The sequence below is a fragment of the Carlito syrichta genome, unplaced genomic scaffold (assembly GCF_000164805.1).
Source record: "Carlito syrichta isolate Samal-C Ts95f unplaced genomic scaffold, Tarsius_syrichta-2.0.1 Scaffold302955, whole genome shotgun sequence".
NCBI lineage: Eukaryota > Metazoa > Chordata > Mammalia > Primates > Tarsiidae > Carlito > Carlito syrichta.
Genome location: NW_007247051.1, coordinates 194,682 through 221,874, shown reverse-complemented (window position 1 = coordinate 221,874; position 27,193 = coordinate 194,682). Strand labels below are relative to the sequence as shown.

General features: G+C 43.8%; 2 protein-coding genes across 2 annotated transcripts in view; both read left to right on the top strand.

Moving 5' to 3' along the window:
• The window catches only part of ATP6V0A2 (ATPase H+ transporting V0 subunit a2), a 62,041-nt gene extending 35,143 nt beyond the window's left edge, over nucleotides 1-26,898 (top strand). The window contains exons 12-25 of the mRNA XM_008057334.2: nucleotides 1,221-1,303; nucleotides 2,799-2,892; nucleotides 3,218-3,430; nucleotides 8,960-9,110; nucleotides 9,368-9,504; nucleotides 9,764-9,951; nucleotides 10,053-10,143; nucleotides 12,197-12,315; nucleotides 13,415-13,625; nucleotides 16,338-16,457; nucleotides 18,257-18,376; nucleotides 20,622-20,739; nucleotides 22,907-23,078; nucleotides 23,689-26,898. Coding sequence (XP_008055525.2) covers nucleotides 1,221-1,303; nucleotides 2,799-2,892; nucleotides 3,218-3,430; nucleotides 8,960-9,110; nucleotides 9,368-9,504; nucleotides 9,764-9,951; nucleotides 10,053-10,143; nucleotides 12,197-12,315; nucleotides 13,415-13,625; nucleotides 16,338-16,457; nucleotides 18,257-18,376; nucleotides 20,622-20,739; nucleotides 22,907-23,078; nucleotides 23,689-23,794 — 1,923 coding nt within the window. The 3' untranslated portion in view covers nucleotides 23,795-26,898. The remainder of the gene's footprint in view (nucleotides 1-1,220; nucleotides 1,304-2,798; nucleotides 2,893-3,217; nucleotides 3,431-8,959; nucleotides 9,111-9,367; nucleotides 9,505-9,763; nucleotides 9,952-10,052; nucleotides 10,144-12,196; nucleotides 12,316-13,414; nucleotides 13,626-16,337; nucleotides 16,458-18,256; nucleotides 18,377-20,621; nucleotides 20,740-22,906; nucleotides 23,079-23,688) is intronic.
• Nucleotides 26,899-27,076: 178 nt separating this feature from the next.
• DNAH10 (dynein axonemal heavy chain 10) overlaps nucleotides 27,077-27,193 on the top strand; it is a 173,439-nt gene continuing 173,322 nt past the window's right edge. The window contains exon 1 of the mRNA XM_021711970.1: nucleotides 27,077-27,168. Within this exon, the coding sequence (XP_021567645.1) occupies nucleotides 27,077-27,168 (92 nt within the window). The remainder of the gene's footprint in view (nucleotides 27,169-27,193) is intronic.

Sequence of the window (27,193 nt, the reverse complement as noted above, 5' to 3'; positions counted from 1 at the left end):
TGCTACCACGCCTGGCTAATTTTCTGATTTTATTGTAGAGATGAGGTCTCGCCAAGTTGCTCAAGTGGGTCTCGAACCCCCGGACTCAGGCAGTCCACTCACCTCAGCCTCCCAAAGTGTGGGATTACAGGCTGAGCCACCGAGTCCGGCCTCAGTTTTTATAGAATTCTGTTTTGTTGAATGTTTGTAAATACAATTACTTCTCATTATTTGCACTAGTTATGCTTCATAAGGTCACTGAGAACACTGAATTATTATCGACAATGGAACCATTGCTCCTAGGGGAAATACAGGGTTAGGTTCCTGTGAGCCTCTGCTCACAACGTTTTCTTTTTTTTTTTTGAGTTGGAGTCTCACTCTGTCGCCCAGACTGGAGTGCAGTGGCTGCTCCCAGCCACCGCAGCCTTGACTGCTGGGCTCCGGCGATCCTTCCGCCTCAGCCTTCCGAGTAGCTGGAATTACAGGTGCGTGCTACCACGCCTGGCTGATTTTTGATTTATTGTAGAGCTGAGGTCTCGCCAAGTTGCCCAAGTGCGTCTCAAACCTGCGGGCTCAGGCAATCCACTCACCTCAGCCTCCCAAGGCGCGGGATTACAGGCTGAGTCACTGAGCCCGGCTAAACATTTTCAATAGCTGATCAGTCACATTATTTTATATATTTGTATTTCTGCTTAAAGACACCTGACTTAATATAATTGTTGAACTCACAACCAGCAGCTCCATGACACATGCCTGAAGGAAGTATCTCTAATACTCCTGTTGTCTCTGTCAGGCACATCATAGCCTTCTTGTGCTCAGGAATACCAGGCAGCATCTCCACGCTATACAAGGGGCCATTCTAAACAGCAGAATTACCAGGAAGAAGTACAGAAACACAAAACACATGGCACTAAATAGACCATGTAAAGAACACTTGTTTCCAGTCTGAGAGCAGAAATGAGACGGCAGAGCATGACTTGTTGGACTTTACCTGGGAATATGGGCATTAGTGCCTCACATTTTTGGGGGCTCTGCATATGACTGTGAAAGCGCTCTGTGTGTTGCTTTTGGGGTTATGTTAGCAAGCAGGTGAATTTGTAGTTACAGCATCTTTAAGAAATGAGGATTGACTGTATTTATTGAATGAACGAACATATTAAAGCTTTGACAGTGCTTGAGCTGCCAAAGTACTAGAAGTTATGCACACAGAAGTAGCACTCATCCTTATTTGTTCTTTGTAGGGAGAAGTCATAAAATGGTATGTGTTTTTAATATCCTTTTGGGGAGAGCAAATTGGCCACAAGGTTAAGAAGATATGTGATTGGTAAGAAAAAGAAACATTTAATTTATTTCTTTATACTATGTTCAGTAACCTCCAGTTTTTCTTAAATATTCCTCTGTCCATCAAATATTCCTCTGTCCATCAATCCAGCAAAAAAAAAAATCATTTAACAAAAACACCAGCAGGCCAGGTGTGGAGGCTTACACCTGTAATCCCAGCACTTTGCGAGGCTGAAGCAGGAGAATAGCTTGAGTCCAGGAGTTCAAGACCTATAATCCCAGAAAGAAATTGGGTAGAGGAAAAGCATGCTAGTTTTCTTTCTTTATTTTTTTGAGACAAGTTCTCACTCTGTTGCCCAGGCTTAAGTGCAGTGGCGTAATCCTGGCTCATTGCAGCCTTGACCTCCAAGCAATGAGAAATTTTTGTTCTCAGACTCCCAATATCTCCTGCCTCAGCCTCACCAGTAACTGGGACAATAGTTGCGTACCACCATGCCCAGCTCATTTTTAAATTATTTTTTGTTTTGATAACGTCACTCACTATGTTGCCAAGGCTGATCTTGAACTCCTGGACTCAAGCTATTCTCCTGCTTCAGCCTCCCAAAGTGCTGGGATTACAGGTGTAAGCCTCCACACCTGACCTGCTGCTAATTTTTGTTAAATGATTTTTTTGCTGGACTTTGATTCAAGTTCTTAATTTAATGTGTCATCTCCCTTGTCAGTTTATTACTTAAACTAATTTAAAGTAGAGACTATGTTAATAATATTTCCAGATTTGATTATTTTCCTTGGAGATCAAGGCTTTGGATTGATTGGAAGAGGAACCCAATTTTAACACGTTGTGCCTTCTTGTTGCTTTGAGCCACACATTGACTCCTGTCCTCACTAAGCACATGGCACATTTTCCTCCTGGGTACCATGGGGCGGGTGGTGTGTGTCGAGGAATGGGCACTCCTCTGAGGGCCTGCCTGGATGCAGAGCCTTGCCACGCCATGCCTCGTCCTCACTAGGACAGGCGACCCAGCCTTGGTTTCCTCATCTGTAAAAGGGGAGAGCCATTCCTTTCTCATAGGGCCTTTAGGACAAATGAGCTAATGCAAGGAAAACGCGTCCACTTGGTGTAAGCCATCAGATGTTGGATGGTGTTACAGTAAGAATCTTGTCGGCAGATGGAAACATAAGCAAAAGTCAAACAATTCAGCTCAAAAGAAAACCACTTTGTGTGTTTGTTTATTTTTGGTTTTGCGTTGTAAACCTGCTCGGTGATTTCCAGTCCCTGGATGTTGTTGAATTTCAGAAAGTTAGAATTGGGAGTGAGCTGCCAGGAATCATTGAGGGCAGGGGTAGACTATGGATCCAGAATTTTCTAGATGTGTTTAATTCAGCAGATGCTTGTGAGCATCTGTGCACAAGGCCTGACAGGCAGATGCTAGCTTCCACACCTTTTCCTCCCAGAGAGCTGCTTTTTATTCCATTGTGCCAGGATGTGTGCCTGGGGGTGAATGAGTTTGGGTCTAGAGTTCACTCCTCTCTTCCAGTTACCACTGTCACGTGTACCCCTATCCAAATACTGCTGAGGAACGGAGGGAGATCCAGGAGGGACTCAACACTCGGATTCAGGACCTCTATACTGTAAGTAAGCTAGAACTGGCACCTCTGTGTCTGAGGGATGTACCACACTGGCACGTCCTGTGTCCTTGGGGTTACGTTCTCTGGAGGCAGCCTCCCGAGAGGGCATTTGACTGGCTGAGCTTAGGTTTTCCACCCACCTCTGGGTGGTCCTGGGAGTGAGGAGAGGAAGGACTGAATGGCTCCCTCAACTGCCACCAGGACAGGCAGGTGCCTAGAATGATCCTCCATCAACGGGAAGAAATTCCCCTAAAGGACATGAGGTGCCAGGTGGAGAAAACCCCAAAAATGTCCACTACGCTGAAGTCCTATGTTCGTTTTCCCCCAGGTACTTCACAAGACTGAGGACTACTTGAGGCAAGTGCTGTGTAAAGCCGCCGAGTCTGTGTACAACCGTGTGGTCCAGGTGAAGAAAATGAAAGCCATCTATCACATGCTGAACATGTGCAGCTTCGATGTGACCAACAAGTGCCTCATCGCCGAGGTCTGGTGTCCCGAGGTGGATCTGCATGACCTGCGCCGGGCGCTGGAGGAGGGCTCGGTAAGACACCTTTCTATCCCTTCTAGGAGCCGCAGGGACAATGGAGCCCAGACACCTGGAGAAGTGAAGAGAATGAGAAGGTCATGGAGTCCTGAGAGCGCACCATGCTGACTCTTCTTTTGAACTGAGATTATGGTGGGCTAGCCTTCCAGCATGTGTGTGTGTACACGTTTTTAAGTTGCTCTTTTGAATAAGTAGTACATTCACATGGCTTAAAAGTAAGAAGAGATAAAAAAGAGTATGGAAGACACAGTGCAGGGGCTCTCTCCTCCCTTGTAGCCTCGTTTGTCCTGTTCCTGCACTCAGAGATAGCCAGTGTGTTAGTTCTGTCCTGTCTTTCGCTTTCTTCACCATAGATAAGCACATGTGAATAGATACTCTTTTTCTTTCCTTTTCTCCACAAAAGACGTGCTAGTCGTACTGTTGTTTTCATTTAATAAAACTTTACTGTTTTTCATATAACTAGTTGATATTCTGTTGTGTGCATATATCAGTTTATTTAACTGATTCCCTGGTCATTTAGGTAGTTTCCATTTTATAAACACCATTGTGGTGAGTAGCACTTAACTTATGATGTTTCATACGCATTCAGATCTTTCTGTAAGATAAATTCCTGGAAATGGAACCGCTGGACTAATTTTGATAGGTATTGCCAGCTATTGGCATTTCTCTTGTTATGAGTAAACTTGAATACCTTGTGTATGTTGAAGAGCTTTTTGGGGCTGGGAGTGGTGACTTACACCTGTAATCCCAGCACTCTGGAAGCCAAGGCAGGAGGATTGCTCCTGTTATATGTGGTGCGTGTGCATGTATGTGTGCTTCTCTGTAACTTTTAAGGTTTAAGGTTGCTGCATTCAATTCAGATACAGTCCCAATGCTGCTTCTGCCGTCTGCATGCACATACTCTGGGTGTCTTGAGAGCTGCTTGAAGGCCTCAGTGGCCCTCTGTCCTCCTCTCTCTGCATGTCTGTTCTGTGCTGCGCTTGTGGCGCCTGGTCCTTTGCCTCCCCTGCTGAGGGCACAGAGCTCTTGGCGCTCATCTCACATGTCCTGGGGCCCTCATCCTTCCTTCCTTCCTTCCTTTCTTTCCTTTTCGTCTTTCTTGCCTCCTCTGTTCTTCTCATTTCTCCTTGCAGTTTTAGTTTTCTTGATAAATGGCTGGTTTTCATAGATTCAGTCAGACAACTAAAATGTATTCTAGTGATGATGAAGCAACTCATGCTGCAAACCCCCAGCACCCCTTGGATCTTACTGTTTTTTTATTGAGTTGGAGTCTTACTCTGTCGCCCAGACTGGAGTGCATGGCCGCTCCCGGCCACCGAGGCCTCGACCTGCTGGGCTCCGGTGATCCTTCTTCCTCAACCTTCCGAGTAGCCGGAATTACAGGCGCGCACTACCACGCCCGGCTAATTTTTTGATTTATTGTAGAGATGAGGTCTCGCCTGCCCAGGTGGGTCTCGAACCCGTGGGCTCGGGCAATCCATTCACCTCAGCCTCCCAAAGGCGCGGGATTACAGGCTGAGCCAACGAGCCCAGCTGGATCTGACTCTTATAGGTATCTTGGTGGGCTGGCTCATCTGGAGGTTGCCTTCTTGCTGTCAACAGGATTGACTTTGGTCAGGCCCACAGTGGTGTTTTGCATGTGGAGTGCCAACAGGCAGCACCTGCTCAAGTTGGGAATCAGCTTCCAACCTGCAGTCCCCAGTTCTCATGTTGATGCCTCTCCAACCATCTGACATCTCAAGCATGCTCCCTAAAGATTCCTCAGGGAGACGCATGAGAACAGTATTCCCTGAATTCTTACAGACTGATTGTAGTGTCTGCCTTATGTTTGAAAATTTGTTTTTCTGGAAATAAAACTCTTGGCTCATTATTTTTTCCCTTGAGTATCTTTGTTCATTTTTAAATTTTTATTTTTGTAGAGATGGGACCTCACTATGTTGCTTAGGCTGGTCTCAAATTCCTTGCCTCACATGGTCCTCCCACCTCAGTCTCCCAAAGTCCAGGGATAACAGGCATGAGCCACTGTTGCCTTTCCTTTAGTAACTTAAATATGTTACTCCATTTCTTTCTGGCACTGTGTTACTGACAAAAGCCTGATGTTGATCTAATTTTCTCTTCCTTGTTATTCATGTGCTTTTTTTTTCTTATCTAGATACTCAAAGAGATATTTTTTTTTCTTTAAAGATAATAATTTTACTAGAATGTCTCTTCTTCTGGGTTCACATTCTCAGATAATATACATGTTCTTTCAATAAATAGTGTTTGGCTTTCTTGATTTCAGAAGATTCCTCCTGAATTACAGTTCTTAGCTTGTGCTCTCCTCTCTTGCCTTGGTTTCTTCTTCAGGACCTTCTGTTTGTAAGTTGAAGCGTTTTTGCCTGTCTTCAGTATCTGTCACTATCCCTTGAGTCCTTTTTGTTCTTCTTTCCTTCTTTCTGATTTGTAAAAATTTTTTCTCTGTGCACCTTCTGCTTCTCTGACAGCGCTATGAGGGAGGATTGTTCACTTTTGAGTTCTTTCTAGTTTTGTCTCATTTCTGAAACAGATTTCTTCCCTTTTTCCTGATCCCTTCCTGCGTGCTGTTACCTTATTTCTGAGTCGAATTCTGGTTTGTGGTGCTTTTTCCTACCTTGTATTATTTTCTTAATTCTCTTAGTTCATTTGAAATAGTAGGCCACAGTTGTTACTGTTTTGTGGGCAGTCTTTCTGGTGTGTTCTCACTGTCTGTAGGGAGGTTATTTTGCTGTTGGGGCTTTATTCTTATACCTTTTTGTATGATTGGACCTCTAGCTTCTCTTGATCACTTTTTTTTTTTTTTTGAGTTGGAGTCTCTCTCTGTCGCCCAGACTGGAGTGCAGTGGCTGCTTCCGGCCACTGCAGCCTCGACCTGCTGGACTCCGGCGATCCTTCCGCCTCAGCCTTCCAAGTAGCTGGAACTACAGGTGTGCGCTACCACACCCGGCTGTTTTTTGATTTAACGTAGAGATGAGGTCTCGCCAAGTTGCCCAGGCGGGTCTCGAACACACGGGCTCAGGCAATCCACTCACCTCGGCCTCCCAAAGTGCGGGATTACAGGCTGAGCCACCGAGCCCGGCTCTTGATCAATTTTTAATTAAATTAGTTTTCTGAGACATGTTGAAGATACTCAAGGAAATTCTGGTTACAAATAGCACGTATGTATATGAAATTAGATTTCTGGATCATGTTTAAGCTCAAGGAAGTTTCAGGAGGCAGGTTCGGGATAACTTTTCTAATCTCACAGAAATTCTTAAAAATATTTTTGTGGGCTGGGTGCAGTGGCTCACACCTATAATACCAGCACTTTGGGAGACTGAGGTGAGAGGATTGCCTGAGCCCATGGGTTCGAGACCAGCGTGGGCAACTTGGCGAGACCTCATCTTTACAACAAATAAAAAAGCTTAGCTGAGTATGGTGGCGTGTGCCTGTAGTTCTAGCTACTTGGAAGGCTGAGGCAGGAGGATCACCTGAGCCCAGCAGGTTGAGGCTGCAGTAGCTGTGAGCATGACTCAACTCAAAAAAAAAAAAAGAAAGAAAGAAAAAAAAAAAAAATATATATATATATATATATACACACATTTTTTAATGTGCTTACGAAAACATGTCAGCTCTTGGATCTGAGACTTTCTCTTTGTCTCTCTTTTATCTGGATCTTCTCTGTACTTTCTCATATTTGTTCCCACTCTCCTCAATTTCAATTTCCCTCCCAGCAGTTTCTCCGAAGCTTGCGGTCCCCTTGTTGGGGGAGGCCCCAGCTGACCTGTGCCATGAGTTCACAGGGCTGGGCTGCCCTGGCCCCTTCAGGCCTCACTTCTGTGGACTCTTACTCTCACCCACTCTAGGACTAGATGAAACCCTTCCCAGTATCAGCTGCTTTTCTTGGGTTGGCCTACTCGGCTTTCTAGGGAATACTTCTTGTCTGGGTCTTAAATATATATATATATATTTTTTTCTTTTGAGTCAAGGTCTCAGTCTGTTGTCTAGGCTGGAGTGCAGTGGCACAATCACGACTCACCACAGCCTTGACTTTCTGGGCAGTCCTCCCACCTCAACTTCTGAGTAGCAGCTGGAACTATAGGCACATGCTACCATACTTGACTAATTTTTTTTATTTTTTGTAGAGGCAAGGTCTTGTTACGTTGCCTAGGCTGGTCTTGAACTCCTGGGCTCAAGCAATCCTCCTGCCATGGCCTCCCAAAGTGCTGGGACTATAGGTGTGAGTCACTGTGCCTGGCCCTTTTGATGTTTTGGATGATTTTCCTTAGGTCCACTGGGGGCCATGTTGCTTCTTTGTTCCCTTTGATCCAAAGGCTGCTGTGTAGGTGTTGGAGCTGTAAGCGGTTGTCCTCACCCATTAGTGTTTTGGGGCCTCTGGGAACATAGTTTGGCTATAAAGTTGTCTGTGGGTTTTAGGTTTTGCTCTCTAGTTGCCCTGTTTACTGTTGAGGGGACTCAGGGACATTCAGAGCTGTGCCACCAGGAAAATTTTCCCAGAATTCCCTTACGTGGGTGTGTTTTAAAAAGTACCATTGGTACTTGGAAGGCTGAGGTGGAAGGATTGCCAGAACCCAGCAGGTTGATGCTGGGGTGGCCATGAGTATGCCACTGCACTTCAGTCTGGGCCACGGAGTGAGAGTCCAACTTAAAAAAAAAAAAAAGAAAAAAAGAAAAAATACCACTGGGTCAGGCTTTGTGTCTCAGCCTGTAATTCCAGCACTTCGGGTAGCTGAGGCTAGTGGATTGCCTGAGCTCACAGGTTTGAGACCAGCCCGGGCAACTTGGTGAGACTTCATCTCTACAATTAAAAACAAAAACAAAAACAAAAACTAGCCAGGCATGGTAGCACACGCCTGTAGTTCCAGCTACTTGGGAGGCTGAGGCGGAAGGATCACCAGAGCCCAGCAGGTCGATGCTATGGTGGCGGTAAGCATGCCATTGCACTCCAGCCTGGGCGACAGAGTGTGACTCCGACTCAAAAAAAAAAAAAAGTTCAAAAAAGTTATAAATCAAGATAACACATTTCAGAGAAATTGTAAATACTGAAGGAAGCAATTATATTTATGATTTTGCCATACTAATAAAATTACTGTTGACCCTTTGGCTTATTGTCTGTTTTTCTCATTTTTAATTAGGTCATGTTGCAGTGGTCTGTTACTTCCTCTTTTCTGACCATTTCTGGGAGATGAAATACTCAGTGTCCGTTTTCTATTGGTGGCTCTAGGCCTGTTCATGCACCCACGTGCCTCTCCTTCCCAAGCCCCCATTTGCTTCCTGTCCCCTGGGCTCTACTCTCATTCTTCCTTTGCGAGACCACAGCCCCCGATGCTGCCCTCGCCTAGCCCTTGCGTCCTTGCAGAGGGACTCCTCTTGCCACCCCACTGCCCTTGGCCCTCTTGAGTGGGGACTGATCCTCCACCATACCACGTGCAGGGCCTTGCTTGGGGCAGGTAACCTTGGCGTGTTGAATAGGGGCCAGTAATGTTTTTCCTGTTTTTTTTAATGTGAAAGAGAGAGAGCGGTGCTACCATCCCCTCCTTTATGAACACAATCCCAACAAAAGAAACGCCCCCGACGTTGATCCGTACCAACAAATTCACTGAGGGATTCCAGAACATCGTGGACGCCTATGGAGTAGGGAGCTACAGAGAAGTGAATCCAGGTGGGAATGTGGCGTCGCCAACCCCTGTGCTTTCTGTGGCAGTGCTGCATTTCTCACTCTTAAGAATAAAGTAGATATTTGGGAAAGTGTACTTGCCACTCTTTTTGGTATCTTATGTAGTCTAAGGTTTTAAATTCATCCTTACTGTTCTGTTTTGGGCATTCTGGGGAAGTCCAGTTTATTATATATCATGTTGGAGTTCACTCACATTTTCCGTATTTGTGATAAATCAGAAGTCTCTCTCCCTTTTCCTGCAGCTCTCTTTTCCATCATCACGTTCCCGTTTTTATTTGCTGTGATGTTTGGAGACTTTGGACATGGCTTCATGATGTTCTTATTTGCTCTTTTGTTGGTGTTAAATGAAAATCATCCCAGACTGAATCAGTCACAGGAGGTAAAAATATAAACACTCCAGCTCATTATTTCTGATTGGGTAGCACTAGTAGTGACCAAGAGAGAGGCACTCCTATGTTAACTTTTGGCGATAGCTGTATCGTGTGCAGCCTGTCACCTCTAGCCGACAGGAGCGTCTCTATGTTAGGTTGTTTTCTGAAAAGCTGTGAGAGCATTGGCTGAGAACACACCAAGACTGATTGTGACTGCGTGCACACATCTAGTAGCCATATGTCATCATGCTGCTTTGCTCTTTACAGATTATGGGAATGTTTTTTAACGGTCGATACATCCTCCTGCTAATGGGGCTGTTTTCAGTGTACACCGGCCTCATCTACAATGAGTGCTTTTCAAAGTCAGTCAACCTGTTTGGCTCCGGCTGGAACGTGTCTGCCATGTACAGCTCCAGCCACACTCCACAGGAGCAGAAGAAAATGGTGCTTTGGAAGTAAGTGTCTCGTCACCTGATGATGCTTTGTATAGAAGCATGTTTCTGCGTCTCTTTCCTCCTCCCTGTGGTAAGCCTCCTTGCTCTGCTTTTTGTTACAGTGACAGTGTCGTCAGGCACAGCAGAGTTTTGCAGTTGGATCCTAGTGTTCCCGGAGTGTTCCAAGGCCCTTACCCTCTTGGCATTGATCCTGTAAGTGCACTGCACCACCGTCATCTCCAGGTGTCTGTGGTACCACCTAGTTTTAGGTGCCACAAGCTTCTAGACTCTTGAGCAGGGTTCACGTGCACACATGAGGGGGAAGGTGCTTCGTGGAGGTGTGTTTGTGTGTGTGTGTGTGTGTTTGTGTGTATATATATGTTTAAAAGGACTACAGATCTTTGACACACCTGTCTGTCCATCCGTCTGTGTATCCATCCGTCTGTGTATCCATCCATCCATCTAACCATTACATCCATGCACCCATCCATCCATTCACTCATCCTAGCATGCATCCATCCACCTTTGCATCCATGCACTATCCCTCCATCTACCCACCCTTGCATCCATGCCTCCATCCATCCATCTCTCCATCTATCCATTCGTTCTTCCACGCATCTATGCTTTCATCCACCTATGCATCCATGCATTACTATGCATCCATCCATGCATTTAGCCATCTATCCATGCTTCCATCCATGCCTGCATCCATCCGTCTATCCATCCTCCCTCTGCCCACCCATGCATTCATGCCTTCAGCTATCCATCCATGCCTCCATCCAACCACCCACCCATCCACACATCCACATATCCATTCATCCATTCATGCTTCCATCTCTCTCTCCACCCATCCATCCATCTCAGAGGCCTGCAGCCATTTCAGACACCTCCATCCCATGTGCCCTGACTCTAGTGGATCCTTCTTCCTGCCCAGGAGCCACTGCTGTTAATTTCTTGTTTGTCACTCAAAGTTTCCTTATGAATATATAAGTATACACAAATATGTGTTCTTGTTATCCCTCCTTTTACTCAGAAGATAGTTCCACACCCAGCTTGTTTTGACTTAATGTTCAGACAGGCTGTGGCAATGTGGTAGCATGAAGGTTTCCCTCAGTGCTGTTCCACATGGTTATTCTGACCCTGTACTCCTCACCATTCTGAGGGGACTGCTGTATTGAAATCAGTGAAACTACCTTGCCTTCCTCTTGTCTACCTAGTTCCTAGCCTTGGATACCTCATTCTAAAATCTTATTTTTACTTAAAAATTATGATTCTTGGCTGGGCACGGTGGCTCAAGCCTGTAATCTCAACTTTGGGAGGCCAAGGTGAGAGGATTGCCTGAGCCCAGAGGTTCGAGACTAGTCTGGGAAACTTGGGGAGACCTCGTCTCTACAATGTATATATATATAAAAATTGACCGGGCATGGTAGTACATGCCTGTAGTTCTGGCTACTTGGAAGGCTGAGGCAGAAGGATTGCCCTGAGCCCAACTGGTTGACACTGGGGTGGCCATGAGCATGCCACTGCACTCCAGCCTGGGTGACAGAGTGAGACTCTGACTCAAAAAAAAATTATGATTCTTTTTCTGTCCTAATAGGCTGTTTCCCCTTTCTTGATCCACCCAAAGAGGGACTGTAGGAATTATCTTTCAGAGAATAAGAGAAGCAGTCAACGAGTGGGGACCGAGGGCCTTGAATGGGGGCCTGCCATGGCCCAGGGTCCTGCTCTGGCACAGCATCTCAACTTGGCCACTGCTGCACTCCCGCTATTGTTTTTCATCGTTAAACTTTTTACAAAATATACACACAAGAGTGTGTATAGCTCATGTATGTAAACATGTTACGACGCACGTACTATAAGAACATCCAGACAGATTGTGAGATGTAATGGCATGATGTCCTTGGCATGTCCTGGCCCTTCCCTGCAGGTATCAGTGACAAGCTTCTGCCCTCTGAATTTTGTGTGCCTCTCTGAACTTTGTGTGCCTGTATCTTGCTTTTCCTTTTGGTGCTTCTTCCCAGGCCTATATCCCTAAACTCTCTGTTGTTCCATTGATCATTCTTTGAACTTTTATCTTGACATAGTTGTGTTTTAACTGTATGCAGCCCTAGTTTCAGAAAATCAATGTTTCTGAAAGCATCAAGAGAAAAATCTCAGTATTTTTTTTTTTCAATTTAAAGCTGTCATTTAACTTAAGATAGCTTTCTCCAGTGTCACCTGTTGAAGGAAATTAAAGATGTTTTGTTTTGCTTGGTTTGGTCTTTAGATTTGGAACTTGGCCACGAATCGCCTCACTTTTCTAAACTCTTTCAAAATGAAAATGTCTGTGATTTTAGGAATTATTCACATGACCTTTGGTGTCGTCCTGGGAATATTTAACCACTTGTGAGTACAGATTTTGTAAAACTATATTTATAAACCAAGTTTGGCATTTCTTAGACTTTGCTTCTTGTTAGTAGACTGTATTTGTTAGATGAAGAGCAGCCAGTGTGGTGGTATATTATATTTTGTGATTCTGGTTGATCATTCAGATTTTTTGTGGTTTCAGGAATTCACTCATTCAGCAAATACATATTGAGCAAATAGTATGTGCCAAGCGCTGTTCTAGGAACTAAGGCTTCAGCAGTGAGGAGTAGAGAAAAAGTTTTTGCCATCACAGAGTTTACATTCCAATAGGGTTGGCATGTGCCGTGTAAATTCATATTTATTTCCAGAAATGATTTTTGCCATATTTCTTTTTTATTTTACAAATAAGAAGACATTTTGTTTTCCTTTATTTATTATAGCTAATATCTTAAGAGTAGCAGATTATATCATTTTTCTCTAACTAAACCTGTTCATTCTCATCTCTAAATATAATTTGCATAATTTAGTGTTGTAGCTTTAGGTCTTAATATCACTGAAAACTTGAAAAACTTTTTTTTTTTTGGTTGGGGTCTCACTCTGTTGCCCAGGCTGGAGGACAATGGCAAGCTCCTGGCCACCGCAACCTCAATCTGCTGGGCTCAGGCGATGTATCTGCCTCAACCTTCCAAGTAGCTACACCTACAGGCAGGTGCCACCACGCCCAGCTCATTTTAAAATTTATTTTGTAGAGATGAGGTCTCGCCAAGTTGTTGGAGAACTTTCATAACAATTTAGGATAATGAATTTTGAAAGCAGATTCACTAGTAATCTGTAGCCTTACTTTAAGGAAATACATGTTTTTGAATAAAGGAACTAAGGAAGAAAGCTTGAGCAGGTTTGACCACAAAAGCATTCATCAGTTTGTTGTTCTCACATCTCTTTTCTTGATGGATGTGCTCTCTGCTGCCCAGGCTGGTCTTGAACTCCTGGACTCGGAGAACCTCCTGCCCTGGCCTCCCAAGGTGCTGGGATAGCAGACATGGGCCACTGAACCTGGCCTGAAGATAAATGTACTCTTTACTTTTTGACTGAGGTGGTTCTTGGTTGTTGGTTGATTGTTTCCTTTTTTTCTTTCTAGGCACTTCAGGAAGAAGTTCAATATCTACTTGGTCTCCATCCCACAGCTTCTTTTCATGCTCTGCACCTTTGGATACCTTATATTTATGATTATCTATAAGTGGCTGGTTTTTTCAGCAGAAACCTCCAGAGTAGCTCCTAGCATTTTGATTGAATTTATTAACATGTTTTTATTCCCACCCAGTGAGATGTATGTTCTTTACACTGGGCAGGTAAGTGATCTTTTCCACCCTTCGTGAACTTAACAGTTTTCCTGATAGCCTTTTCTTTTGATCAGTAGAATGAATAGGGGTGATTTTCACAGTCTTCCCTCCGAGGAACCTAGGAAGGTTTCTGTTTGTGTGTGTCATTACCAGAGGATGCCACTCCAGCTAGACTACCAAATGGAGGCTCTGGTCAGGAGGACTCACCACACTCACGGCTGCTCAGCAGCCTACAGAACTGGTGGGAAAAACAAGCGTTCCCGGAGGGTTCCTGAAGCCTGCCTCGCTTCCCTGCCTCAGATGGCACATTGACAGCCCACAGAGGTTCCTGAAAAATGGCTTTTCTATGACTGTGTGTGATGTCAGGGTGTGGGCCCTGAGGGCTGACTACTGTGCTTGAAATCCCAGCTCTGCCACTTGCTTGAGATGGAACTTAGAGCAGATTATGTAACTTTCTGTGCCTCAGTTTCCTCATCTGTAAAAATGGGATTAGACATAGGACCCAGTTCATAATATAGAGTTATTATGTACTTTAATGTGTTTGGAATGTACCACCTATTCAGTAAATGTCAGCATTTGCAGGGTCATCCTGCTGTGTTAAAAACCTTGCTGTCTCCTGCCAAGGATGCTGGTGAAGACTGCTCACTACATTGTTCCAGGTCTGCATTGTATCAGGGCCTATTTTTTTCCAGAACCATGTTTTATTTTTAGTCTAGTGTTTTGTTTTTGTTTTTGAGTTGGAATCTCACTCTGTCACCCAGACTGGAGTGTGATGGCATGCTCACAGCCACCGTAGCCTCAGCCTGCTAGGCTCAGGTGATCCTTCCACTTCAGCCTTCCTAGTAGCTGGAACCATAGGCGTGTTCTACCATGCATAGCTAAGTTTTTTCATTTATTGTAGAGATGTGGTCTCGCCATGTCATCCAGGATGGTCTCAAACCTGTGGGCTCAGGCAGTTTTCTCACCTCAGCCTCCCAAAGTGCTGGGATTACAGGTGTGAGCCACTACACCCAGCCTTGTGTTCTTTTTTTCTACTTTTGTTTCTATTTCTCCTGTTTGTGATTTTAAAAAATTTGTATTTTATCATTATTCTATTAAAACATGTAGAATGACATAGATAGTGCAGATAAACACAAGGGGATTCATTGGGGCACAGGTGCTTGGTCAGAAAGATAAGTGAAGGAGAACTGCCTTTTTTTGTTTTTTGTTTTTAGTTGAAATATTGCTCTGTCACCCAGGCTGAAGTGCAGTAGCACACTCACGGCCACCCCAGTGTCAACTTGCTGGGCTCCAGTGATTCTTCTGCCTCAGCCTTCTAAATAGCTGGACTACAGGCACGTGCTACCATGCCTGGCTAATTTTTGATTTATTGTAGAGATGAGGTCTTGCCAAGTTGCCCGGGCTGGTCTCAAACCTGAGGGCTCAGGCAATCCAATTGCCTCAGCCACCCAAAGTGCTGGTATTATAGGCTAAGCCACCGAACCCAGCTGGGAACTGCTTTTTTTTTTTTTGAGTTGGAGTCTCACTCTGTCACCCAGACTGGAGTGCAGTGGCCGCTCCTGGCCACCGCAGCTTCCACCTGCTGGGCTCCGGCGATCCTTCCGCCTCAGCCTTCCAGTAGCTGGAACCACAGGCGCGCGCTACCACGCCCAGCTAATTTTTTGTTTTATTGTAGAGATGAGGTCTCGTCAAGTTGCCCACGCGGGTCTGGAACCCGCGGGCTCAGGCAATCCACTCACCTCAGCCTCCCAAGGTGTGGGATTACAGCCTGAGCCACCGAGCCCGGCTGGGAATTGCCTTTTTAAAGTACCCGTTGCATACCTGGAGGTGTGCTTTCCTTGATTAGTCTTAATTCTCAGAGCAGTCCCATGAGGCCGGTGGTGTAATTTCATTTTACTGATGATGGCCAGTGGCTCAGGGCAGGCCTGGTCGGTGACTCAGGAGAGCTGGGATACTGGCCCAGGTCTGCCTGGCTCCACAGCCCAGAACTTCTGGTGTGGCTCTGCCTGCGGTCCCCGCCCCTCTCGGCATCTCAAGGGTGAACTGTGTTGATGGTGTTGCAAAGGCAGTATAACCTCGTACCCGAGGAGCACACATCACTCTGGCACTGTCTTTGACGAAGGAATGGCTATAGAGAGTGATTAGCAGGGGACAGACAGTTTCTTTACAGCCATGCAGACTGCAGTGATTGTGTAAGTGGGAATGTGTTTTGCTCATGCGTTAGTTTTAAGTAACTGGCAATCTCCTTTTTAATAAGACATTTTTGGTTTTGTTCTGAATGCTGTTTTTCATGTGTAGAAATAAACCTGCTTATACATGTTCACATTCTTCAAATAGTCTTTATAATAATAAAACAACAAGAAGCAGAGCCAAGACTATAAAGTATTCTGCTTATGCGTGTATTTTCTCATTTACAGAACTTTCAGAAAATGACTAGCTGGAGTTTGACTCTACTTAGAATTTTCCTAAAATTTCCTTACTGGTCTAAAACATAATAATACTTTACCACAGTTTTATTAATGTTATTTATCAGTTGTAGGACTCAGCCATGAGTTTAGGAGAAAGAAAACAATGTGCTGTCAAATATCATTTGCTTATGTTGATTTCACACTTGTTGGGTCAGTGGACGCTATTTGATCTTTACTGATTTAGTCCAGTGCTGCTGACACCATCGGCATGCCTCTGTATTTTGATCGACCTTCTCCCCTTCCGTGCCAACAGGAGCATGTCCAGATAGTGTTGCTTGTCATCACAGCACTGTCTGTCCCTGTCCTCTTCTTGGGAAAGCCACTCTTTTTGTTGTGGCTACACAATGGACGAAGCTGCTTTGGGGTGAGCCGGGTAAGTGTGAGTTGGGATGCATGCTTGTCAATTGTGAGCAACGTCTATTTTCAGTTCTACAAGGACTGGAGCAAAATGCACCTCTCAGAGGAGCCCAGTCCTCATTCTAAAAGCCAAAACTTCCTTTACTTAGAGCCTCAGTGGAGGAGTTTGCTGCATCCTGGGCATGTGGTAACAACACACCTCTGAGGAGTTTAACTCAGTCCTTCAACCCAGCTTGTCATAATTAAAAAAGCTTTTTCCACATTCTTACCTCTTAATTTTTTTCTTAAAGGATCTTTTATTTAAGCTGAGTACCACATATTCTCACTCATAAGTGGACCCTGAACATTTATCATAATACTATAAGAAAGGGTTTGGCAGTAGCTGCCAGCGGATGGGGCGGCGCTTAGCATCAGCGAGGGTACCTGATCTCAAACCAGGCGAAGTGGGGGGCCAAAGGGAGGCTCAAACTTTACCTGTATGATGGCCTCTTATTTACCTAATCCTGAATTGCACCCCACATCTTTAAAATAAATTAATAGAAAAGAATCTTTGATTTAAATAACATAAATTATAGACAATGTGAAAAATAGAGAAAATAATGTCCTTAAGTTTCACCACCTAGTTAGAACTAGCCTTTACTGAGTTTCTGTCTGCACTATTCTCCTGTGTGTCTAGCTTCTCATTTTCTTTCTTTTAAAAAAAATTAAAGTATATATAACATAGAATTTACCATTTTTTAAAGTTGGAATCTCACTCCGTCACCCAGGCTAGAATGTAGTGGCATACTCATGGTCACTTCAGCGTTGATCTGCTGGGCTCTGGTGTTCTTTCCGCCTCAGCCTTCCAAGTAGCCGGAACTACAGGCGTGCATTACCATACCCAGCTAATTTTTTTTTTTAATTGTAGAGACAAGGTCTCGCTAAGCTGGCTGGTCTCAAACCCGCAGCCTCAGGCAGTCCACTCACCTCGGCTTCCCAAAGTGCTGGGATTACAGGCTGAGCCACCAAGCCTGGTCCATTTTAACCATTTTTAAATGTACAGTTCAGTGGCATTAAGTACATTCACAGTGTTGTGCAACCATCATCACCATCCATCTCCACAAGTTTTTCATCTTGCAAAACTGAAATTCTGTCCCCATCAGACAATAACTCCCCATTCTCCCCTCCCCAGCGCCGGTCACCACCATTCTGCTTTCTGCCTCTATGAATTTGACTACTCTAGGAACCTTATCTAACTGAAATTATTCAATATTTGTCCTTTTGTGTCTGGCTTATTCTGCTCAGCATAATGTCTGTAAGGATCATCTATGATGTATGGCATGTCAGAATTTCCTTCCTTAAAAAAGGAATAATACTTCACTATATGAATAGACCACTTTGTGATTGTTCATTTGCCCATTGATGGACACTTGGGTTGTTTCCATTTTTTGGCTACTGTGAATAATGTTGCTGTGACATGGGTGTTTAAGTATCTCCTTGAGTTTCAGTTCTTTTGGGTATATAATCCAGACTTGAACTTGGGAATTCACTATCTAATTTCTGAGGACCTACCATACTGTTTCCACAGTGGCTACACCATTGTACATTCCCACCAGCAGTGCATGAGAGTTCCAATTTCCCTACATTCTTGTCAACATTTTTTATTATCTGTTTTTTAACAGTAGGCATTCTAATGGTGTGAAGTTCTTATTTTCTTTTAAATAACTTTTTTATGCCCAAAGAACTGAATTGTTAAGAGAGACAAAGAGGCTATGTCATTTGGTTTTGTCATAACCTTGTAGTTTTAGTGACTGATTGTGTTCTTTTGTTTGTTAGAGTGGTTACACACTTGTAAGGAAAGACAGCGAGGAAGAAGTTTCTTTGCTGGGAAACCAAGATATAGAAGAGGGAAATAACCAGATGGAAGATGGGTGCAGAGAAATGACGTGTGAAGAGGTAATCTTTTCAGTTGCTGTTGATAAGATTAGATTAAGTAACAGCGTTTGTAGAGATAGTCATGATAAAAGTGGTAATAATACGAGAGAATGGGGGTACATAACCTCACTAAGGGTGCCTGATCCTAAACCAGGCAAAGTGAGGACCAGTGGAGACCAAATTTTACCTGTATGTAGGCCATTTATGTATCTGATCCCAACTTGTACTCTGCATCTTTAAAATTATTTAAAAATTGAAAAAAGTGTTAATAATAAGTAATCTAAAAATACAAAACATAGCAACAGTTACTCAAAACTTTCTGAATGCTGTTTTGGTCATATAGTTGGCGTGATATACAAGAATGGGGTTTTTTAATTGTTTTACTTTTACAGAGGGATTTCTATTGTTCTTTTTGGGGTTTTTTTTGAGTTGGGGTCTCACTCTGCCGCCCAGGCTAGAGTGCAGTGGCATGCTCACAGCTACTGCAGCCTTGACCTGTTGGGCTCAGATGATCTTTCCATCTCAGCTTTTCAAGTAGCTGGAACCACAGGCACGTGCCACTACGCCCAGCTAATTTCTTTGATTTACTGTAGAGACAGGTCTCACCATGTTGCTCAGGATGGTCTCAAACTCCTGAGCTCAGCAGTCCTCTTGCCTCCGCCTCCCAAAGTGCTGGGATTACAGGTGTGAGCCACCATGCCTGGCCTACAATGGGATTTATATTGTTAACATTACAGGTTATGATTTAAGTGACTTAAGGTACCATGAGCATTGCTTTCCAGTGATTCCTGTATTAGTCAGCATTTTTCCATAGTTGCAAGAAATACTGACTCAGTTTATGCTAATTTCAAAAGGAAATCTACTAACTCATGTCAGGACAGAAGTAGAGTTGGTTTCAGGATGATTATCGTTTCTGGATCTTGAATTCCAAGAGACCTTGGAATTTTTTCTTTTACTTTTTTCTTTGTCGGTTTGCTTTATATTTTGAAGTTAGTTGGCCCCATGATGTTGGAGGATGGCCTCAGGCAGCCCTGGGTTTCTTTTTTTCTTTCTTTCGATCAGAGAGGAAAGCACTCTTACCTGCTTGTGACGATTAGGAAAAGTCCCAAGAAGTGCTGTGATTGGCCTAAGTTCACTTCCATTCCTGTACCAGTGACTGTTGTCTTAGCTGAGGTTGCCATAACACAGTGCCACAGATTAGGGGGCTGAAAACAATAGACTTTTTTTCTTACAGTTCTGGATTCTGGAAGTCCCAGGGCAAGAAGTTGGCAGAGCTGGCTTCTCCTGAGGCCTCTCCTCAGCCTGTGATGGCCGCCTTCGCCCTGTGCCCTCACAGGGCCTTTCTTCTTTGTGTGCATTCCTGGTTTTCCTGTTCTTAGAAGAACACCTGTCATGGGGGATTAGGGCCTCGCCCAGTGACCTCATTTAACCTCAAACTACCTCCAAATACAGTCACACCGGAGTTGGGCTTCAACAGGAATTTTGGGGGACATTCAGTCCCTAACAGCTGTGGCTAGGGGTATAAGGCCAGACAGGAAAAGAAGTGGTTTTCCCCAAAGAAGGGGAGGTGCAGTCCCAGGCAGACAGAGTAAAGCATGTCCTCTACAGTCTGCTGTTTTTTCTTGGAAGCCTTATGTGGCCAGTTAGTGAGAACAAACATAAGTTCTTACAATCAATGTTATAATTTAGTGTTTTAATTTTGGACAATTAATAATTAGGCTTACAGGATCACAGAAAAGCAGAAAGCAGAGCTGGAAAGAGCCTTCGTGTTATCTTGCCTGGCATCTTGCAACCTTATCAGGGTCGGCCCCTTTGATAGTTTTCCCTTGTTGGCTTCCTGTTCAGAATGCTTAGACTAGCAGAGTGACTAATAACCTTCCACCCGTGGGTTGGTAAATACCTACTTTATCACTAGATGTTTCGTGATTACTAGGACCAGCTTGGGAGACTCACCGAGCCGTCTGGGATGTATGGTTGTGGCACTCACAGTTCTGGTCTGGTCTTCTAGTCTAGCCCCTCAGTTTACACAGGGCAAACAGGCTTGAGATGGAAGTCAGGGTAGTGAACTCTGTAGTCGTGGAGCTGGGTAGTGGCAGAGCTGTGAGCAGAACGTGATCTTGGGATTTCTGCTCCTCACAGTCTAGTGTGTTCTCACCAGTATACCAGCAGGCAGTTCTTCCACTGTAGCCCCGAGAGGGCTACACACTTAACTTGGGGGCGTGGGTATGCGGCATCATAAAGTAACACGTCATGTGGTCTCTCTCAGTTTAATTTTGGAGAAATCATGATGACCCAGGTGATCCATTCCATTGAGTACTGTCTGGGCTGCATCTCCAACACCGCTTCCTACCTGCGGCTCTGGGCCCTCAGCCTGGCTCATGCACGTAAGTTCCTGCTTTGACCTGCAGCGCCCAGATCCTGTACTCAGATGTCCTGCAATTCCCCGTGAATTCATGGGCACCGCTAAGGGGTATCCTAACATTTTGGGGGAAACTTGGCACCACCTTTCAGTCACTGTGTGTGAACTCACATCTGTTAGTTACTTAATACACAGATTTCATGACTGTTCCTTTTGGTTTTTGCTGAGAAGAACCACTGGGATCCAAGGGACTTTGAGAACCGAGAGGCTTGAGAAACTCTGATATTATCTCTTGTATCCCCTCTGCTCTTTCTTTTACCATTTTTGTTGTTAATGTCATTCTATTCAGTCCATACCAAGTTTGAGTATTTTAAGCAAATCTTGAACAATGTGGATTGCTAATTTTTTTGTTTTTTGAGTTGGAGTCTTATACTCTGTTGCCTAGGCTGGAGTACAGTGGCATGCTCAAGGCCACTGCAGCCTTGACCTGCTGGGTTTAGGTGATTCTTCCGCTTCAGCCTTCCAAGTAGCTGGAAGTATAGGCACACACCACCACGCCTGTCTTCTTTTTTTTTTATTTATTATAGAGATGAAGTCTTGCCAGATTGCTCAGGCTGGCTTCAAACCCCTGGGCTCAGGCAATCCTGTCACCTCGGCCTCCCAAAGTACTGGAATTATAGGCATGAGCCAATGATTCCCGGCCTGGATTACTAATTTTGATTATAAGCAGTCTTTCCTTTGCACAGTTCTAATGATGCACGAATTTTAGTCTCCATTGTTTAGTGAAATAACACCTGTTCCCCAGCTACACATTTCAAATTTCATGTACCACAGTATCCTTGCTGCGAGTACGTATGTACAATACACACTTTGCTGCTCTTAGTCCACACACTGTGTACATAACACCCTTCTGCCTTGTGACCAGTGGCTGGTTACCTTGCTTCTCTCACGTTGGTTCACTGTGCATTTGCTCTTCAGTTCACACACAGATGGCAAAGTGCATGATAGTGTTGCCTCCTCGTTGTCCAGGGGCAAATCCATGGGACATTTTACAAACATGTATCATCGAAAGGGAGACTTGGACAACAAAGATGAACATGCAGCCAAGAAACCAAAAGTGATAATGCTCAAAGTGGAACACCAGCTGCACATAAGTGGAATGAGTATAGAAGACAGCGGACCTGGGTCCGCTGACACTGCGGCGCATGGCAGACTCTCATTCTGCAGCAGTGGAGTCTGGGGCAGGCGAACTGACCGACTTCAGTGAGGAGAGAGTTGTGATGAAGATGATCAGAAGGCCCAGAAGGGATGTGTAGGGATACGCAGGGCATAGAGGGTGAAGAGGGTGCGATATTGGGAGCTGATCCAAACTTAGAAAAGAGCAGGACAGTTGGTAGGTGTTAGAAAAGCCATATCAGGTCACCCAGCCTGCTGAGTCCTGCAGCAAGAAGGAGGCCAGTGCTGTTCAGACCCCCCATGAGGAGTCGCTTTACAAAGGACAGAAGCGCTTTACTACTCAGTGCTTCCAGTGTTCTAAAGATAGACTTGCGCGTTTTTTATTTTCCTGTACGTTTATAACGCACAGTAAGAGTTTTCAATGTTTTGACAAAAATTCCAAAGGCCACAGAACAAACCTAGTTTCCACATGGGTTAATAAGGATGCTCAGGACGGCTAGGCCATGTGGTCATTTGTGAGCTCCTGCGCTGCTGCAGAGCAAGGGCTGCCTGGGCTTGCGAGAATCACCCGCCAGGAGATGCCACTGGTTTTCCTGTCGTGCTGAGTTTTTTGTAAGCACAACCAAGGGCTGGAATTCAAGGGGCTTCATGGTCCATCATTGCCATTTTGCAGAGGCGGCGACTGAAGCCCTTGCTGCTTTACTCAGTGTCACCCATAGGTCCCTTGGTGGCAAAGCAAGGACTGGAAACCTGGGTTGTGCTGCTGCTTTCGGATGGGCTAACCTGACCCTAGTCAAGTGCAAGCTTGCCCACTAGAAAGAGAGCCTCTGATTTTTCCATAATGCCAAGTATTCCTCAGTTTTTGAGATGATCAAAGAACTGATTAACTTTTACATGGGAAGCAGGTCACATGTGTGTTACCTGTTATATGATTTTATGGGGTAGCAATTCGGGGCAGTTGACGTGACCCGCTGAATGTAGACAAAGTAAACTGTGCCCATTGAACTCCTTTTCAGAACTGTCTGACGTCTTGTGGGCCATGCTGATGCGTGTGCCCCTCCGTATGGACACCACCTATGGGATCTTGCTGCTGTTCCCACTTATCACTCTCTTTGCAGTTCTGACCATTTTCATCCTTTTGATCATGGAAGGGCTTTCTGCATTTCTCCACGCCATACGCCTCCATTGGTGAGTGGAAACTTAGCCTTGGAGCTGTTATTTTAAGAAATAAAACCCTTCCCAAAACATATATAACCCTCATAATTTGGGTGGGTTCTTCCCTTCCTACCCTTGGGTTCTATATACAGATCCTTTGAGCTAAGATTGTCTTTTGTTTCTGAACTGTTATCACCGACAAGTAAAAGCAAGTTTATGTTTGCAGAATAATTGCGTATGTTTCATACTCTTAATTCATTTTGGGTGTCTGACACATCGCTTTATCTTATTGCAAAATGCTTCTTATGTATTTCTTACTGTTTTACAGTAGATGTCAGATTACTTCTCTGTGCGTCCAGTTGCCCAGGTGGAGAGAGGTTCTTGTTATCTGTGCACATGCCTTTGGGTGTCTGCTCGTGCAAGAAGGGGCAGGATGTGTTAGCATTTCTGTTACACATTGGGAAAGTGAACACAGGGTGGGCGAAGAGTGTTTATCTAAGTAAAACATTTGTGCCAAGAACATGTTAAGGAATGAAGCAATTTTAGCACAGGAACATTTTTTAAACTTAACAAATGTTATTTTAAGGAACATAGGAATGTTATTTCACAACTTTCCGTTAATACATGGATTTTTTTTTTTTAGGGTAGAATTTCAGAACAAATTCTACGTTGGTGCAGGCACCAAATTTGTTCCTTTCTCATTCAGTCTACTTTCATCCAAGTTCAATAGCAATGACAATGTGGCGTGATCATATTGCTGTAACCACACGCTTTCAGATTTATGGAGAATTGTCATGTTATAGAATTCCACGTACGTCAAATTTCTGATCAGAAAAATTCCATCTTCGTTGATTGCCTTATGATACAGCCAAATAATTCTGTAAGATATACCTCTTCCTCGTATGTTAAATATTTTGTAAAGTTTACCAATTTTGGATATACAAATTTCTTTTGGTTTTTATGATAAGCAAATATAAGTTAATGCCAAATGTTATGTGAAACTTATTTTTTAAAATGTAGGATGGGGGAGAGAAGCCAGTTTTGAATGGCTAATTGAAAATGATCTTAGAAATTGAAAATGGTCTTAGATACTTGATTCCTTTAGACTTTATTTTTAAAAATAAAATACCAGATTTTAAAAAATAGAATCACCAGAAAGTGTCAGATAATATTTTCCAACAGCTGAAGTAAGCATAGTTTTTAAAAGAATTTAATGCTTGGTAATCAGAAGATTCACATTTATTCTGCTTGGTTCAAAAATATGCAAACATCGTTTTATTGTGTACTATCTAGAATTACAAGTAGAGGGTTGTTTCTACAGTTTTGTCTTGTTTTAATAATTGAGGAAAATGGGATAAAATAACAAAACAAATGGTTACCCTACTTGTATATTTTTTTAACGACTCTTATCCTGTTATCCTTATATAAAACCAGTTACGATCATCGTATGTTTTGAAAGATAAACTGTTTACTGAGCCTCAAAACCTAGGGTGACTGGAGAAGATACAATGTGGATATGATCTGAATGTGGTGACCAGCTTAGCTGGTGTTACTGAACCAAAAGATGTTGACTGAGTGGAAGAAAGGTGAAAAGTAGTATGTTTTATATTTTTATAACAAAATGTAAATTAAGATGTTGTACCACGAAGAGCTTGCCCTTAGCCTTGAGAATAGTATTTTACTTTCAGATTATTTCTAGATAAAGGTCTGATAAAAGTTTTTAGAGTGAATTTAAACTTTCAAACACTGTTTAGATCAGTTGAAAATGAATTCTTCTTATGCCATTAATTTATAATTCTTAGTTTAAACTCATCTATTCACTTAACAGTTAGTTCTTCATGTATTTAGGTCAGTCCTATTGAACGTCTGGATCTAGTCTTGGTTCTTGTAAATTATGTTAATTTTTCATGTTCTACTTCAATTGATCTTAGGTCATATTTTCAAAAAGAAAACGGAAAATTGTGAGTCACACATGTTAAAAGTCCTGCTTGCCCTTTACTCCTTAAGTCGCTTGGATTATGAGCCCTCGTTATGGTAGCAGAGTTTAAGCATTGGAAGGCAGTGTCAAGGCCCGTTGGCTGAGAGGCAGAAACTGAACAGCGGATGACTTAGCCATGATTCTAGAGTTAACCTTTTCTTTTTTATGAATTAAGAAAGATGTATTATTAAAGGGAAAATATGTTGTGAAGGACACAGTGGGCCCGACAGCTGCGAGAACGTCTGCTGTCGCCTCTAGAACTAACCTTTGTCAGTTGCAGTCAAGATTCTGCACTGTCACTGGGTGAGAAGTTGCCCAAAGCCAATTTGGATTTACTACCTTTTGTCCCTTGTATTCACTTACCAAGTATAAAGGATGCTGATGAAACCCCTGCATGCCGCTGTTCTCAAAGTCCAGTTTCCCAGAAGGTGTGATGTCATTGCTTCTGTTGCATAAGAGCTGCTTTCACCGTGGCTGATGCCCCACACGTGGCTGTTGTGTTACATTACTCCAAGGATCTGTTATGAAAACAGTGATGACTCCATCCCCAGGAAACCTGAGGCTTCAGGGTGTTATTGGCTGATTAGTAAATAAAGGACATTCAGGAGCTGCTGGAATTTTTTATTGCTTCCCACTGGTAATTGTTATGGGGCCACTTTTAAATTCTGATTTACACCTCTTAGCAGGATATAGAATAGAGTGCAGGCTCACTTTCCAATTGAAATCTATGTATGTCATAGTTATGTAGAATGTAATGATATGAAAAATCAATAATCCTAACTTTTATGAAATAACTCTCTGGAAATATAGTTTGATAGTTATCTTGTGGACATCAGGAGAAACTCCACTTCTTTATACAGCCATTGGCTCAGTGTCATATTACCAGAGTGGTTGCTCTGTTTTGTTTTTAAGCTATTTGCCAGAACCTATTTTATACAATTTTCAAGACATTCTTCATTCCCTTGATAGTAAATAGCCAGAGGGAAAATGGTCAGTTGTCTGGATGATGCTAAATATGATTAAAAGAAATGTCATGACAGCCACATTTTCCAGTTTTCATCCAGATGTGTATTACCATGTGTTAATGGAGTCCCGAAATAAAAGCCCAAGTGATTGCTTCAGTAAAATTTGATCTCATTCTGCCAGCGTGGAGGACGTGCTGTGGTGACATAACCATGGTCAGAGAGTGAGCAGGGTGTTCCCATAGGGATCATGGTGAGCCCTGTGAACTTGCCCTCGTTGACAAGACCTTGGAGAGACTCCTCCTTCCCTGAATGCTGCACTCTGCTTGTTTCTGGAATGGGTATCGTAGAACAGCCTTCCGGTCTCAGTGCTCGTTCTGCGGTAGTTTAATTAAGCATAGGCTATCTATAGCATAGGTGATGCTTATGATGTTTAGGAATTAAATATTCGGACATCTTAGAGCCTGATTCATTTTGGAAAACAAAACCAAAAGAACAGCTGTTCTGCAACTTGCATTTAAAAACAACAAATTTGTCTTAAAAATTTAAAGCCAGGTTTGCTTGCATGCCATATGGAATGTCTCCAGGAAGGTTATTAACAAGCCTTAGTTCTAGATGATGGAAATCAGGCGGTTTGGGGTAATAGTTTTCCTACAGTCAGGCTATTAGTGCTGAGCTTTGGTTTAGCATTTCGAGAACTGTTTAGAACATTACACTTGTTCCTTAATGGGAAAATCCAACATGAAAGAAGGCTAGGTTCTTGTAATTTAGGGGCTCAACTCCTTGGGCAGGGAAGTGACAGGGGACGAGTGAGGGTTCTGCTCCACAAATGCATGAAAGGACACGTTTGCATCTTCAATCAGTATTGAACTTCTTTTGCTAATGACAAATAAACACATCTATATTTTTAAAACATGGGTGTATTGCTTTATTTTGCTCTGGCTTAGCTGGAAAGCTGGAGAATTCCGCTCCTTCTTCCCTGATCCCATATGTCAGGAGGAACTGTCCTTTCTCGGTGTATTTGTCCTCCAGTGGCCTGGGGCTGTGACCGTGGTCCTGCCGTTTCGCCTCCAGCCTCTGCCACCTCCGGGATGCCGGGACCTTGTTGCCTCAGCTTCCTTTTCTGCAGGATGGGCGTGCTGCTCACAGACGGGGGTCGTGAGAACTGCCGCCGGCAACGCCGGTCCAGAGCGCCCCCCAAGCCCGGC